At 38.1% G+C, this 14,467-nt stretch overlaps 1 protein-coding gene across 1 annotated transcript in view; it reads right to left on the bottom strand.

Annotated features, from left to right (window-relative positions):
* The window catches only part of FAT4 (FAT atypical cadherin 4), a 337,078-nt gene that overhangs the window by 3,183 nt on the left and 319,428 nt on the right, over positions 1–14,467 (bottom strand). The window contains exons 13-16 of the mRNA XM_073572044.1: positions 11,053–11,232; positions 6,160–6,284; positions 3,944–4,155; positions 1,692–1,953 (exon numbers count right to left, since the gene is read on the bottom strand). Coding sequence (XP_073428145.1) covers positions 1,692–1,953; positions 3,944–4,155; positions 6,160–6,284; positions 11,053–11,232 — 779 coding nt within the window. The remainder of the gene's footprint in view (positions 1–1,691; positions 1,954–3,943; positions 4,156–6,159; positions 6,285–11,052; positions 11,233–14,467) is intronic.

Here is a 14,467-nt window from a genome sequence, read left to right as displayed (position 1 = left end):
GTCCTAACAACCCAGTTCTGCTCTTCTGTGTATCTCATGAGGCTGCCTAATATAGGGTAATATGTCAGTCACTGGTACAGGAGAAATCAGCAATTCAAAAATATGTATAATTTATCCCTTTACAGGGACCATAATGTGTGCAATAAAAAATAATAAAATATAGACAAAAAAATTAATAAAATTAAGTAAAATAATAAAAATAAAAAAACATCAATCAGCCCAAACCATTTCTTTCAGCCCATCCCCAAGGATCCAAAACAATAATATCCCAGTATAAAAGTGACTTTAACAGAAATTTAAAATGGTATTTTAGTTTTACCATTAAAAAAAATGTGAAAAAATTGAAAAACAAACACTGTTCCCTCTTTTACACGCACCCAAAAACCAAAAATACAAATATAAAAATAACATAAAGTAAAGCCCAATGTATTATCAAAAAGTGCATAGATTATCTAACCACCTGAACAAGAAAAATGCTATTGCTTTTAAGCCAAAAGTACTAAAAAAGAAGAAAATATGTTTGGACTTTCAGGAAGAAAATAGCCTGGTCTTGAGCAGGTTATGTCAGATATATGTGGGTCCCACCATTAGGCCTCTGCATTCTGCAGAGCAGAATGGAATCGTGGCCTTACAAATAGTATTAGTGTTCAACTCATATGATATAAATGTCCAAAAATGGTGACCCCCTTGAAGAAAATAAGTAATGACATTCATTGATAATGAGTCTTAGTTTTACCCGAGACTCGCTATCAATGAATGTCATTACTACAACTATTCATCTCACCTGAAATTATCCACAGGTATATGAATAAAAATGCTTCCCCATCTCCCACGAAAAATGTGGCCTGCAAACACTGTTTTTTAGGTATATTAGAGATGAGTGAATAGATTTGAAACAAATATATTTTGAATCCCACAAAATTCATTTTGGCGACGGTAGTGATTTAAAAAGATAAATATAAGAGCTCTGTGGTTTTTGGTACAAGTGTCAATTACGATGAATGTGCCTTCTCTTGTGGACCGTTTGTCATTAAATATAAAAACTAAGACATATCCTACTTTGATCACCACTGAAAGTCAATGAGGTAATGTGTCTGCCGTCTGTGTTTTAATGAATAGGCAAAGAGAAAAATGTTGCATCTGTTTTTCTTGTTTGAAGAAATGCAAGTGTTATAAAAACTGACACACGGATCAAAAATAGGTCCAATGTGCTGAAAAAAACCCACGGACCATTCTTTACATATGGTAAAAAACTGATGATGAAACCTCATCCCTGCCCTCATCTGTGCAGCTCGTTCCAACTAGATCATCATAAAAGAGCGGGGCCTAGCAAGCATCAGGGATGACAAAGAAATGAGAAGAGTGACTGAAGTGGAAGGGAGCTGCACAGCGGGACAGGTTATGGTCAAGGAGACGTGAATATCGTGATTATTCTTTTTTTTAACCCAAATTTGATTAACATGAAATAAATTTGCCTACAATTTCCCAGCTAAATGTAAGCAAATCTGCTAAGTTTGAATTTTGAAAAATTTGCTCCTCTGTAATATTTATAAATGCGTGTTTTCTACCAATGTTCTATTATGCAAAGGTAAACTGTTTAAATCCTTTAAAGCCTGTTTATATAATTCTGTTTAACTACAAATAATTTTAGGTAAGACTCCAGATATGATGGAAATAAAATATTCTTTTACCATTGTGATTGTTTTGGGATATCTGTCCATATGGAGATCCACCAAGCTGAAGAGTAAGAACATTGAGACCTCCAAAGTCTTGTGTTACATGATGAATATCTCGACTGTATGCCTTGTCCAAAGACAAGGTAGTTAGTGATCCATTCTTCTCCATTACAAGAGTGTGCCATCGTCCATCAGCTACATACATTTCTGGGATGTTTCGCTCTACTTTTCCTGCAACTCCTGCATCTGATGTATAATGTAATTTCCCATTCTTCACCTAAGTTAAAAAAAACATAGAACATATATGTTTTCTTTCCTGTAGTGTTACCTCCTTAATTTTAAATGCCACAACATTTCCCTAATCAAAGTTCAAATTGACCAAAGCTATGAAAAGCAATTAGGACTCAAAAACGTTGGAAAAACAAAATTACACTCTTGGATTATAAGAAAAAATAGCCTTTACACTAAGCCACAATGCAATTTAACCTTACAAAGCAGATATATTCAATTTGGAGATATACATGTGTAACTGAATAGCTATAATTTTTTATGAGTTCATAAAACCATTTCTATGCATTTTACAATCATCTTATATAACTGAAAGAGCTGTTAATTGGTCTACTGTGGTTCCACTGCTCATTGTTAGCTACGTAGTCTTTAGTCAATCAGAAACAGAATGCATTGCATTTAAATTGATAATTTTCTGCTTCACCTAATAAAAAGTATAATCTGGTAGACTAGGAGCAATAAAGCATTTTGGGCATACTTGACATTTTTTCCATCTATCCAAGTAAATTATTGAGGGCTAAGGGCAAGGTGGTAGATAAATGAATACACATTGCTCATTGTAAACCTTGTACAGAAGGCACTTAGAGGCTTTTTATGTAGCTGCCCCATCTGTGGCTTGAGGGCCAGCTGGTCTCCATTCTTTCTTGCCATCTCTTGCCTAGACAGCTTTTACTCATACTGTACTCCCATGTGTCTTTCAGGTTCAAATATGATTATATTGTCATGTATTGAGTTTTGAACTAAATTCTCCTAGAAATTACTGTGTGGACCCCCAAATGAATATGCCTATTGTTTTTTCAAAAACTTCACTTTAACATCTGCATTTTCATATTGGAACTTAAGATTACATTACATTATACTTTTTCCCTATGTCATTTGCCATCTATATAAAGTGTTTGATATTTCAGGATAGTGAGCTTTTTACAATATATAAATATATATATATACATATATATACATTCTTATATATTACTTATACCTATAGATATGAATATTGGGATGTGTCCCAGAAATCCCGGGAACTCTTGGCTAGTGATCTGTCTAATAAAGTGTTTTGCCAGCATTACTGCTGCTCTCATTTAGAATTATGACAAGCCTGACTGAGCCATAGCCAGGGACTGAAGTTATCAGGTTCTTTAGGGAGAGGTAAGTTCTGCAGACTTGTGTTTTTAATGCTAAAGGGAGGAAGATAGGGACACTTTTCTGGCTTCAAAACACCCTTCAAAGTCCATAACTTGTTTGCCATCTTTAAACACACATAAGAAAAGATCAAGGATCCAAATGTAAAATTAGATATGGCTTAGTCTGTGGAATTCATGGAGAACACAAAAGAAGGACTTTTACAGATGATATAAGAGCATCGTGTATTTTGTTGCAAGACAAAGAAATCAGAAAAATAACACAACAGAGTAACTGGAGAAAATGTTCCACAGATTTTGGTCTGAAAGTTACACTAAGAAGAAATAGCGCCAAAAATTACATATATCAGTAAATCCATTTTAACATCTTCATTTTCTTTGATTCTATTTTGTGTAATATTATATATATATATTAAACTGAAAAATATATTAAGAAGTCTTCTCTGTGTGTCTCCGGAGTTCAGCCATGTCTGTCCTTAACCTCGTCACTGTCCTTCTTGCCGCTGTAAGACAACTGGCTGCAGCAGAAGCGTCCCTGCTATGCTCTGTCTGGAAACCACAAAGTCCCTCTGGCTGGCATTTACTACATTGGTCTGTTACTACAGAGGAACTGATATAAATACTCATCTTCCCTTCAGTCTGCTCTGACCAATTGGGTCCAGAGTTGGGTACTCCTGCTCCCTAATATCTCCTTATGTCTTAGTAAATCATGTGGATATTGCATTACAAAGAGCAGAAATCCCTATTAACTAAAAGATAAAGAACAAGAATTGTTTTAAATTAAGAAAAGAGTTATAAATTGTAACATTAATAAAAAAAAGTTTAATAAAAAATGCATACCTTTATCATTGTGTAATTGCTGATTTCATGAACCTGAAGTAAAATACCGTTGTCACTTCTGGTCCTGAACTTTATAGCCAATTGATTTATGTACGTAGTGTCCAAATCCACAAAGTGAGGTCTTAAAAGATACTCTCTTTTCTTGGCCTGGTTTATGGTGTATTCAAGGTAACCTTTTCCTTCCAGAGCTAGAGCAGTGTCTGGACTTATATCTAGAAAATTAATCAAATGACATAGAATTAAACTTAATAAGAAAAACAGTAAAATTCATAGAAAATTATTACCATAATTAAGAATCCAAATGGTACTGTCAATTAATACATTAATGGTACTGTCAATTAATACATTAAAAGAGAATTCTTTAAAAAAAAATGTCCAGATAAAAGCCATATTAAATTAAGGAACTCTTTGAAATATCCCCCTGAATTTCTATACTGAAGGAGGCATATTAAGTGTCTAAGCTGCTTTAACATATCCTTTATTTAGAACTATGTACCCTCACCCCAGTTCCTGGAATTTGTTGAAGCCTGGTTAGGAATCCTACCAAAAGAAAGCAAGAGGAGGGATTCCTGAAGAATCCATGTCCGGTTTCCAGAATGTAAAACGATGCAACTTACTCATTAGTATGCTTGTGTCTGGAAACCTTTAAATGGCCTCAAAAAGAGACTAAGCACTGTACCAAATTTCACAGGATCTTTTTGGGTAGATTTCCTCTTTTAAATGAGGATGCTGGAGTGCAGAAAGACATGTCACAAAACATAAACCCATACAAGATTCATTTTGAAATTCTTAATTATTTTCAATTTGGTTATAGTTGAAACTAGTAAATTACAGATGTGTCCACCTTTATCTTTTTACAAATGTAATTATCCCCTTCCAAACATATCCTGTATTTTTATATCATATATTATTTTCTAGTCTTTATACAAGCCCCGAAAGAGAGTATATAATGTACATTGATTGCCGATAACCACTGTTATCCGCAGCCATGATCTGCTTGTAGCAGCAGTAGATGGCACCAAGCTCTTCCCACAGGTTAAGCACATAGACCGGAAGAGGATGCAGTGTTCCACATGCTCATTGGTCCCTCAGTGAGAAAATCGCAGAGTACAAATGCGTTACCATGAGAGATGGGGTCTGCTGAAGACACCCATGCCCGTAACACCAGTGTCATGGCAGTGTTTACATTGCAGTATATAGTATAGGTGATCGAACGGTTCCAAGTACATGTACCCCAAGAAGACTAACAAATAAAGAAAAAGGTAGAAGTAAAAAAAACCCCAAAAAAACTATAAACACTCAAATTAACTCCAATTTTCTCTGAGTAAACATACAGAAATTAAAAAAAAATTTTAAAAAAATCCATATGTGGTATCACTGTTCTTCAAAAGTAACTCAGTAACTACCATATTAGGAAAAAAAATCAAAATGCCTGAACTGTATTTCTTTTGGCTGCTGCAATGGAAAAACATGTAATAAAAAAGATGAGTAGTGCCATTCAAAGCTATGACTTGTCCACAAAACCTGTCCGTATATAGATATGTCGACAGAAAAAAATGAAAAAGTGAAAAAGTCATGGCTCTTGGAAAAATAAGTAGAAAAAACAAAAGCGCAAAAATGTAAAATTGCTAGGTCAAGAATGAGTTAATGATTTCGATTTCACTCTTTGCATATTCAATAAATTATTGCAACATGTAATCAAAACCTTCCACAGACTGAAGTTCACATCACTTGCAGACCAAATAGAGCTACATATAGAATTAACATCTCCTGACAGAGCATCACCAAATCATGTTTTGTTTATTTCTTCCAAACATGGCCATCTTGTGTCAATATTTTGGGATATGAGGACCAGGGAGAAAGGTAAGGAAGGACACATGTACATGTCAAAACTGACCTTTGCTAAAATGTATATATTTTTTAATGGCCCTAAGCTTTATATGCCACGAATGCAGAATAGTAAAAGAGCTATTTTCATTCCTGTCAGTTAATGAATAAACCTTAAAACATTATTTAATAAATTGACTTCTCTGATGTGTAAAACCTCAGTGTAAAATCTGGAAAACCCATAGAAACACCTGTAATGTATATGATAACACTTAGAATTGGAACAGCATAAAACCAGCATATAAAATGCATTACTTTATATTGTGAGCACTTAGGCTATTTTTCTAGTGAAGTCAGGTTGTTATAAAGAGGTGTAAAACTTAACATACACTTTTCACAGTGCTTTCCAGTAAAGCCATCTTTACAGTTACATTGCTGCCAGGACCAATTATCAACGCAGGTTGCTCCATTTTGGCAAGAAGTTGCAGTACAGGCTCCTTCTAATCTTGGACACCTACACACAAAAATAAGAGAAGAGAAACGAGTATTATAAAAATGTGGTAACTGAGTGAAGCTTGTTTTCTTACTTACCCAACATGATTTTAACATTAGTGAAATGTGCTCATAAGTTGAATTGTTTTCTATGTCATACTGGTAATTAATTTTACAAATAAGATTCTCATTCTTTTCTCTTACATCTTTTTTGATCGGCTCCCATGTTCAATTCTGCTCGGTTTCTATTGGCGTTTTGCACCAAATGTTTGATTGTACCTTAGCCAACCATGGTGCAATACTTCACCCCATATTGGACTTTGTATAAGGAATTATCAAGCTGCTCTAACATAGACTATAGAGATATCCCAGTACTAACAGATTAGTTATTTTGCAGCAGACATTTGGGGGCAGTGACTGCCTTCACATTTGGCTCAGCACACCGCCTAGCAATCTTAGACTGTTTTTACAGAAGTCTATATTAATAAAATTTTCCCTAAATCTTTCTAATTATGTATGAGACTTAATGCAAGTGTCTTAAAATACTTACTGATTGTCGTTTCCAGCGCTGTTCCCGTCCTCTTCTTTGCTGGCTCACAGGGACTACTGTGTGGCGCAGAGCTACTTCATTTTTTTTAAGTCTATGGAGCTTCAGAAAGAGTCCATAGACTAACAATAAGAAAGTGACTTCAGATTCATACATAAACTCTTGTATAATGTGACGAGTCTGTTTTAAGGTCATAAGATCAAGAAGAGGATCAAACTAGCTCTTGAAACCAGGGAACACAGCGATTGGTAAGCATTTTGATACACTGTACCTATGTCTCACTTCTTCTTTAAGTAATGCTGGATCCTACAGTACTTTAAATTTGAAGGCCTTGGGCAAAAGGAGGTAAGTCTAATAAAAAAGTTTAGAGTCTTATCAAGAAAAGTTATGCCTTGCTGTGGCTGGTGGTGCTGGTTTACAGTCATATCTTGGCACACAGTGTGCAGATGGTTGTATATATTATGTATATATGTCTATATTTTAGTTTTTAGAATATCTGATCTTACAAGGTGCCAGAGATTTCTCATCATACAGTATATTTTGCTTACTAAGAAGAGACAGAGCCTTATGGAGCAGATCAACGTGGTCCCATCATTACGGTAAGAGGTTTTGCCACCCAGGACAGAAGAGTCTGCTGGATTTTTCCCACCTGACCCCTTTCTGTGGGGCTTTGACTATTTACCCAACTCTTTGCAATAATGCAGTTCCTCAACGGTATATAAAGCAATTTTTTAGCATTACCTGGACATTTCATCACATTAATTTGATACAGTTTTATATATACTGATTCTAAAATTAAGTTAAAAAAGACAATATCTGTCTAGTTTGGCTACTAATACAGGTGGGTGGCCAGAAGTTCAATTAATTTATCAGACCTCATGTATCTCAGCTGTAGCCTGAGGGCTGCCAATGATTTTCTGTAAGCTGTATTATTCACCATTTATGATGACAATTATCATTAAATGTCAAGAGGATTATTATTGGACATTGGGGTAATTTTCAGACTACACGCTGCTACATGAAGCCAATTTCCTGGTATAATTGCAATTATTGCAGTGAGAGCAGCCAACATTAACCTGGCCATCTACATAAACTACAGAATTTGATCTCTAAATTGCCACATAAACCTCCACTAGTTCAACCTTTTAGAATTGGTGTCACGTAAAATAATATGCTATTGAAGCAAATAGAAATAATTCACTTTTGGTTAAAGCAATCAACCAAAAACTGACCCGTTGGAGCAGAGTTAATATGCATTGCTTAAAGGGAAGGTGCCGCAATTTTATATAATTTGCAAAAAAATAGTAAGTTACAAAACATGTTGTTTCAGCAAATGTTGTACTAACCAGGATTTATGGTTTGTTTGTAATAATGTTTTCATGTAGCCACTGGGCGCTGCCATCTTGATTTGCAGATCTGTGGAGGACTCATACAGTCTGCAAATATGGCCGTCCCTGCACATAGGAAACTGCGGTCGGCTTCCGACCGCACATTGCAGCCTCAGTAGCAGAGAACTGGGCACGCCCCTGTGGGCTGCACCATTCACTGCTGTAGGTGTGACTGGGCGCCATTTTACTGTAGCCCAGTGCTATCTGCTGAGCTCCACTTACCCTCTATCACAGGACCACTTGTGGCATAACGGGTCCTGTGTTGTGAGGAGAGGCTGAAGAAAAGGAGAAGGTGGTCAGCAGAGGAGAGAAGCGCTCACTGGAGCCGGAGGATGGAGAGTGGTGAGTGCGGGTGACTTTCATCTATGCTCCTCTGTCCTGCTTACTCCAGGCTCAGCCCTGTGCTTCCTGCTCCAGCGTCCTCCTGCTCTGTCTCCGCCTCCTCACACACAGCCCCAGTGATCTCCGGTAATCTGACACCTTTGCTTTTATGGCTGTCTGAGGAGGACAGTGACATATACAGCCCATAGTCTAGTGTATAATTGGGGGGGGCTGGAAGTTTCACCAGTGTGGGCATATCTGTAATACTGTCTGCTGAGCCGTGTATCTAATCCTCTCCTGTGTGATACTGCCTGCTGAGCCGTGCATCTAATCCTCTTCTGTGTGATACTGCCTGCTGAGCCGTGTATCTAATCCTCTCCTGTGTGATACTGCCTGCTGAGCCGTGTATCTAACCCTCTCCTGTGTGATACTGCCTGCTGAGCCGTGTATCTAATCCTCTCCTGTGTGATACTGACTGCTGAGCCGTGTATCTAATCCTCTCCTGTGTGATACTGACTGCTGAGCCGTGTATGTAATCCTATCCTGTGTGATACTGACTGCTGAGCCGTGTATCTAATCCTATCCTGTGTGATACTGTATTCTGAGCTGGGTATCTAATCCTCTCCTGTGTGATACTTTCTGCTGAGCCGTGTATCTAATCCTCTCCTGTGTGATACTGTCTGCTGAGCCGTGTATCTAATCCTCTCCTGTGTGATACTGTCTGCTGAGCTGTGTATCTAATCCTATCCTGTGTGATACTGTATTCTGAGCCGGGTATCTAATCCTCTCCTGTGTGATACTTTCTGCTGAGCCGTGTATCTAATCCTCTCATGTGTGATACTGACTGCTGAGCCGTGTATCTAATCCTCTCCTGTGTGATACTGACTGCTGAGCCGTGCATCTAATCCTCTTCTGTGTGATACTGCCTGCTGAGCCGTGCATCTAATCCTCTTCTGTGTGATACTGCCTGCTGGGCCGTGTATCTAATCCTCTCCTGTGTGATACTGCCTGCTGAGCCGTGTATCTAATCCTATCCTGTGTGATACTGACTGCTGAGCCGTGTATCTAATCCTATCCTGTGTGATACTGTATTCTGAGCCGTGTATCTAATCCTATCCCGTGTGATACTGCTCTCCTGAAATACTCTGTGCTGCTGTCACCCTGCTCCCAGAATCCTTGCTGCCTGCCATCCTCGGTGACCGAAGACCCCATTCCTCTCCTCAGATCCCGTCCTGGCGATGTGTGAAACCGAGGGGACAGGGGCCTGATGTATGGTGGAAGGAGCAGGGCGACAGCAGCACAGAGTATTTCAGGAGAGCAGTGTGCTGGTCTGTGGGGGGCACCCTGTTCGGTGCCAGGGATTGTACAAAGAGCGCTGTGTTTTATTCACATGGATGGACCGTCTGCTTGTCTGCTCCACAGAAATCCAGGAAACATGTCTGCTGATTGATGGCCTGTTCTGATCCAGACTTTACATGCAAAGACAGTCAGTAACTTTGCAAGCCCCATCAAAATGGCTGCTCACTGTGTCTATAGATGTCATAGGTTTTTGTGCCAGATTTCAGTAGCTGCTCCCCCTAGTGTTAACAAGTGGAAATGCCAAACTTTTTAAAATTATTTTTCATATTTTGCAAAATTAAAAACAAACGATAATATTTTTTAAGAAAATGTAAACATTAATTCTTTACATTTTTTCAATTGCTGAAAAAAAAATTTTTGGATGGCACCTTCCCTTTAAGATAACACAATCAAAGAATTATTGATGATTAATGAGCTATAATTGTTTCCAGCTCCCTGTTGTTGAAGAAAACTTTATAAAAGAAATCTTCTATCCTCAGCTATTTGTAATTAAACAATCTATTATAGATAATTTATTATGTTTTGGCTAATATACAGTGAATCCTCTTTGAAACGGCTACCCAAAATTGCATTGAGAAATGGTTCTCTAAGGAGGTGGTTTCCGCAGAGATGGACAGTATCCATAATATATGGTGAGACTGAAAATCTATCACGGGAATTTGTTTGGACTGGGGGTGGTCTTCTCAAAGAAGTCAATGTTTTTCAATTTCTAGACTGAACACCAGGCCAGGGATAAACACCAGGCTGGAGATACAGAACGACGGAGGGGCGGAGAACCGGACAGTGTACTGTAGAAAGAGCATAGAGCAGTGGGGGTGGAAGGAGAGATGAGAGGTGATGTCTGTTTTTTTTTTTATTTTTACACTTTTGCTGGACCACTACTGTTCAGCAAAATGGCTGCTGCAGCTGGCCACCCTTTTGCTAAATTTGTGAAGAGCAAAGTATAAAAAAATCCATATCCTTTTAAATGTGGATTTTTGTAAAATACAAGTAAAATTCAATTCCACTTGAATAAATTCACTTAACGCTAGAAGATACCGCAAGTGCTCTATGCAAGGTGATCAGTGTAACGTTATCCTTTTGTAAAATGAAGGCCATTACAATTTATGGCCATGTATTAAGCAATGAGAAAATATATCATTACATTATCTGATTTTGTGGTGCTTAAAACATACCGATCTAGGATTCCTTGTGCTGACAAAGCTTGGCTTGGTTCTAGAGGTCGCCCATTCACTGCAAATTCCATTATACAACCTACAAAGTCATGGCTTTGTACTTGTCCTTTTCTTTGTAGTATTGGATCCAGGGATCTGATACCTCCTACTGTTATTCTGTTTGGCTGAACATCCAGAGTCCTGTTCCAAGAAAGAAGAATCATTGCAAACCAAATAACTTTTTTAAGGCACTGATGATCATAGCATAAATCACCTTCATGTCTAGACTGAGCACAAGATAAGAAGACTTTTTTAACACAATCCTTAATTTTAGTAACATATACTATGACTGAGCTTGATTTTCCCGCTTTGGGACTATTACATTGTAAAAACATAATATTTTAGGTAAGGTGAACAGATGGAAGGAAGATCAATAGTCAATAAGTAAAGGTGGGCCAATAGGGAACACACTTTGTAGGGGGTATTCTGAACGTCTTACTTTAAGTAGGAAGACCGGATAATTGGTTTACCTTCCTGCTAAGTTACACATGGGGGGGGGGGAAACTAAGCCTTTCACAATTAATGTCTTAGCTTAATGTCTTCTGAAGAACACCAACGAGATACTTAATAGGTTCACTGATTTTATTATTTCCTGATATGTGATTTCAGGATGTCAGAAAATGACATGAGCAGACATCCAGGAACTTTGACCTTGCTGAGTTAATTAAGCTACTGGAGTAATGAGTTTTATTGTGAGATACTCAAATAACTAAGGAAGATGATAGTGCGAGTCCATATCATTTGTTAAAAATTAGGCTTCTCAATAATTACTTCATATTAAGTAACTAATCATTTCTTTATTAAGACCTATTTTGTGAGTCAATATCATTTAAAGGCAACCTGTCACCTCTCAAAAATGCTACTAACTTGCAGATATAGGGATAATCGCAGGTAAATTGCATTTAAAATATGTCAGGTTGGCTTTTTGGAATCGCAGCTAACGGGCAAAAATTAATTTAAGCTCTCCACGCAGCCGCTCACTTCCAGTCATCGGGGCGGTGCATGAAGCAGTGGCAGTCACCACCTTAGGCCCCCTTAACATGTACGTATAAATCACAAAAACATGAAAAAACGGTATCGGTGTCAAAAGTATTTTCCATCAGTGTGCAATCAGTGTGTCATCAGTGCTCCATCAGTGTGCGATCCGTGTTTTTCCGGTATGTATAAAGAAAGAATGAAATTACACAGCTTCTCCAATACTTTGCAATGTTAAACATGCACAGCACACGGACGGCATCGGTGTGCTGTATGTGTTTTTCATGGACCCATAGATTTGTATTTGTCTTTGTCATCTGTCCTGCCAGAAAAAAAAAGACATGTCTACGTGTGGTTCACACAAACACAATGTCCATGTGAAAACACAGACATCTGAAGAGCAACACAGGTTATAATGGGTAAGTGTGGTATCAGTGAAAAAAATGGATGCCACATGTACTGGACACATGTACATGTAAAGGGGGCCTAATACACAATCACTCCCCAGCACATTGATTGACAGCAAGCCCTGTGCACACACACACTGCACAGACATGCTGCACAGGCAGGTTGTCAATAAATGTGCAGGGGAGTGATCGCAGCGCGCTCACTGTGTATTAAGCAATGACTGTAACCACTCCCTGCACCATCACGATGACTGGAAGCAAGTGGCTACGAGGAGAACATAAATTAATTCCCTGTAGTCACTATTCCAATAAGTCTTCCAGACAGGATTTATAGGCTATTTTTCTGCAGATTACCATTATATCTGCAGGTAAATATCATTTAAAAAAGCATATACAAAATGGGAGGAATAGGGCTAAGCAACAGCACATGTGAAAAAGACTTGAGTATACTAAATGATCACAGACAGTCTAGATCACATGAAGTCATTATTGTCCTCTACTCCTCTTTGGTCAGACCTCATCTGCAATACTGTGTTCAGTTTTGGGCGCCACATTTTAAAAAAGACATCAACAAACTGGAGCAAGTTCAGAAAAGAGCGACCAGAATGGTGACCGGTCTGCAAACCCTGTCTTATGAGGAAAGGTTGCAGGATTTGGGAATGTTTAGCTTGCAGAAGAGAAGACTGAGAGGAGACTTAACAGCTGTCTACAAATATCTCAAGGGCTGTCACATTGTAGAAGGATCATCTTTATTCTCATTTGCACAAGGAAAGACTAGAAGCAATGGGATGAAACTGAATGGGAGGAGACACAGATTAGATATTAGAAAAAACTTTTTGACAGTTAGAGTGATCAATGAGTGGAACAGGCTGCCATGAGAGGTGGTGAGTTCTCCTTCAATAGAAGTCTTCAAACAGAGGCTGGACAGACATCTGTCTGGGATGATTTAGCGAATCCTGCTTTGAGCAGGGGGTTGGACCAGATGGCCCAGGAGGTCCCTTCCAACTCTACGATTCTATGATTTTTGACAGGTTCCCTTTAAACTGTTTAATATACTCATTTATACTATTGGATGTATATCTTGTATTGTGGCCTGGGTTGGGTTTACTTATGGACCAGGACAAGATACAGAATGTATGGAAGTAGTTTATTAGCTTTCTCCTGTTTCTTAACCCCTTTACTGTCAAGGGTGGTTTGCATGTTAATGCCCGGGCCAATTTTTACAATTCTGACCACTGTCCCTTTATGAGGTAATAACTCTGGAACGCTTCCATGGATCCTGGTGATTCCGACATTGTTTTCTCGTGACATATTGTACTTCATGTTAATCGTAAAATTTCATTCATATAACTTACGTTTATTTGTGAAAAAAATGGAAATTTGGCGAAAATTTTGAAAATTTCTCAATTTTCCAACTTTGAATTTTTATGCCCTTAAATCAGAGATATGGCACTCAAAAAACTTAATAAGTAACATTTCCCACATGTTTACTTTACATCAGCACAATTTGTGAACCAAAATTTTTTTTTGTTAGGAAGTTATAAGGGTTAAAAGTTGACCAGCGATTTCTCATTTTTACAACATTTTATTTTTACAGACCACATCACATTTGAAGTCACTTTGAGGGGTCTATATGATAGAAAATACCCAAAAGTGACAACATTCTAAAAACTGCACCCCTCAAGGTGCTCAAAACCAGACTCAAGAAGTTTATTAACCCTTCAGGTGCTTTTCACAAAAAAAATTAATTCAGGTCCAATTTTTTTTATTTTACCAAGGGTAACAGGAGAAATTGGACTGGAATAGTTATTGTGCAATTTGTCCTGAGTACGCCGATACCTGATATGTCGGGGGAACCACTGTTTGGGCGCATGGCAGAGCTCGGAAGGAGCGCCGTTTGAGTTTTTCACTGCAAAGTTGGCTGGAATTCAGATCGGATGCCATGTCAAGTTTGGAGAGCCCCTGATGTGCCTAAACAGTGGAAACCCCCCACA

Source organism: Dendrobates tinctorius, unplaced genomic scaffold (genome assembly GCF_039654945.1).
Source record: "Dendrobates tinctorius isolate UK_male_01 unplaced genomic scaffold, ASM3965494v1 ptg000030l, whole genome shotgun sequence".
Taxonomy (NCBI): Eukaryota; Metazoa; Chordata; class Amphibia; order Anura; family Dendrobatidae; genus Dendrobates; species Dendrobates tinctorius.
The sequence above is the reverse complement of the archived record's forward strand: the minus strand, read 5'-3'. Positions and strand labels throughout refer to the sequence as shown.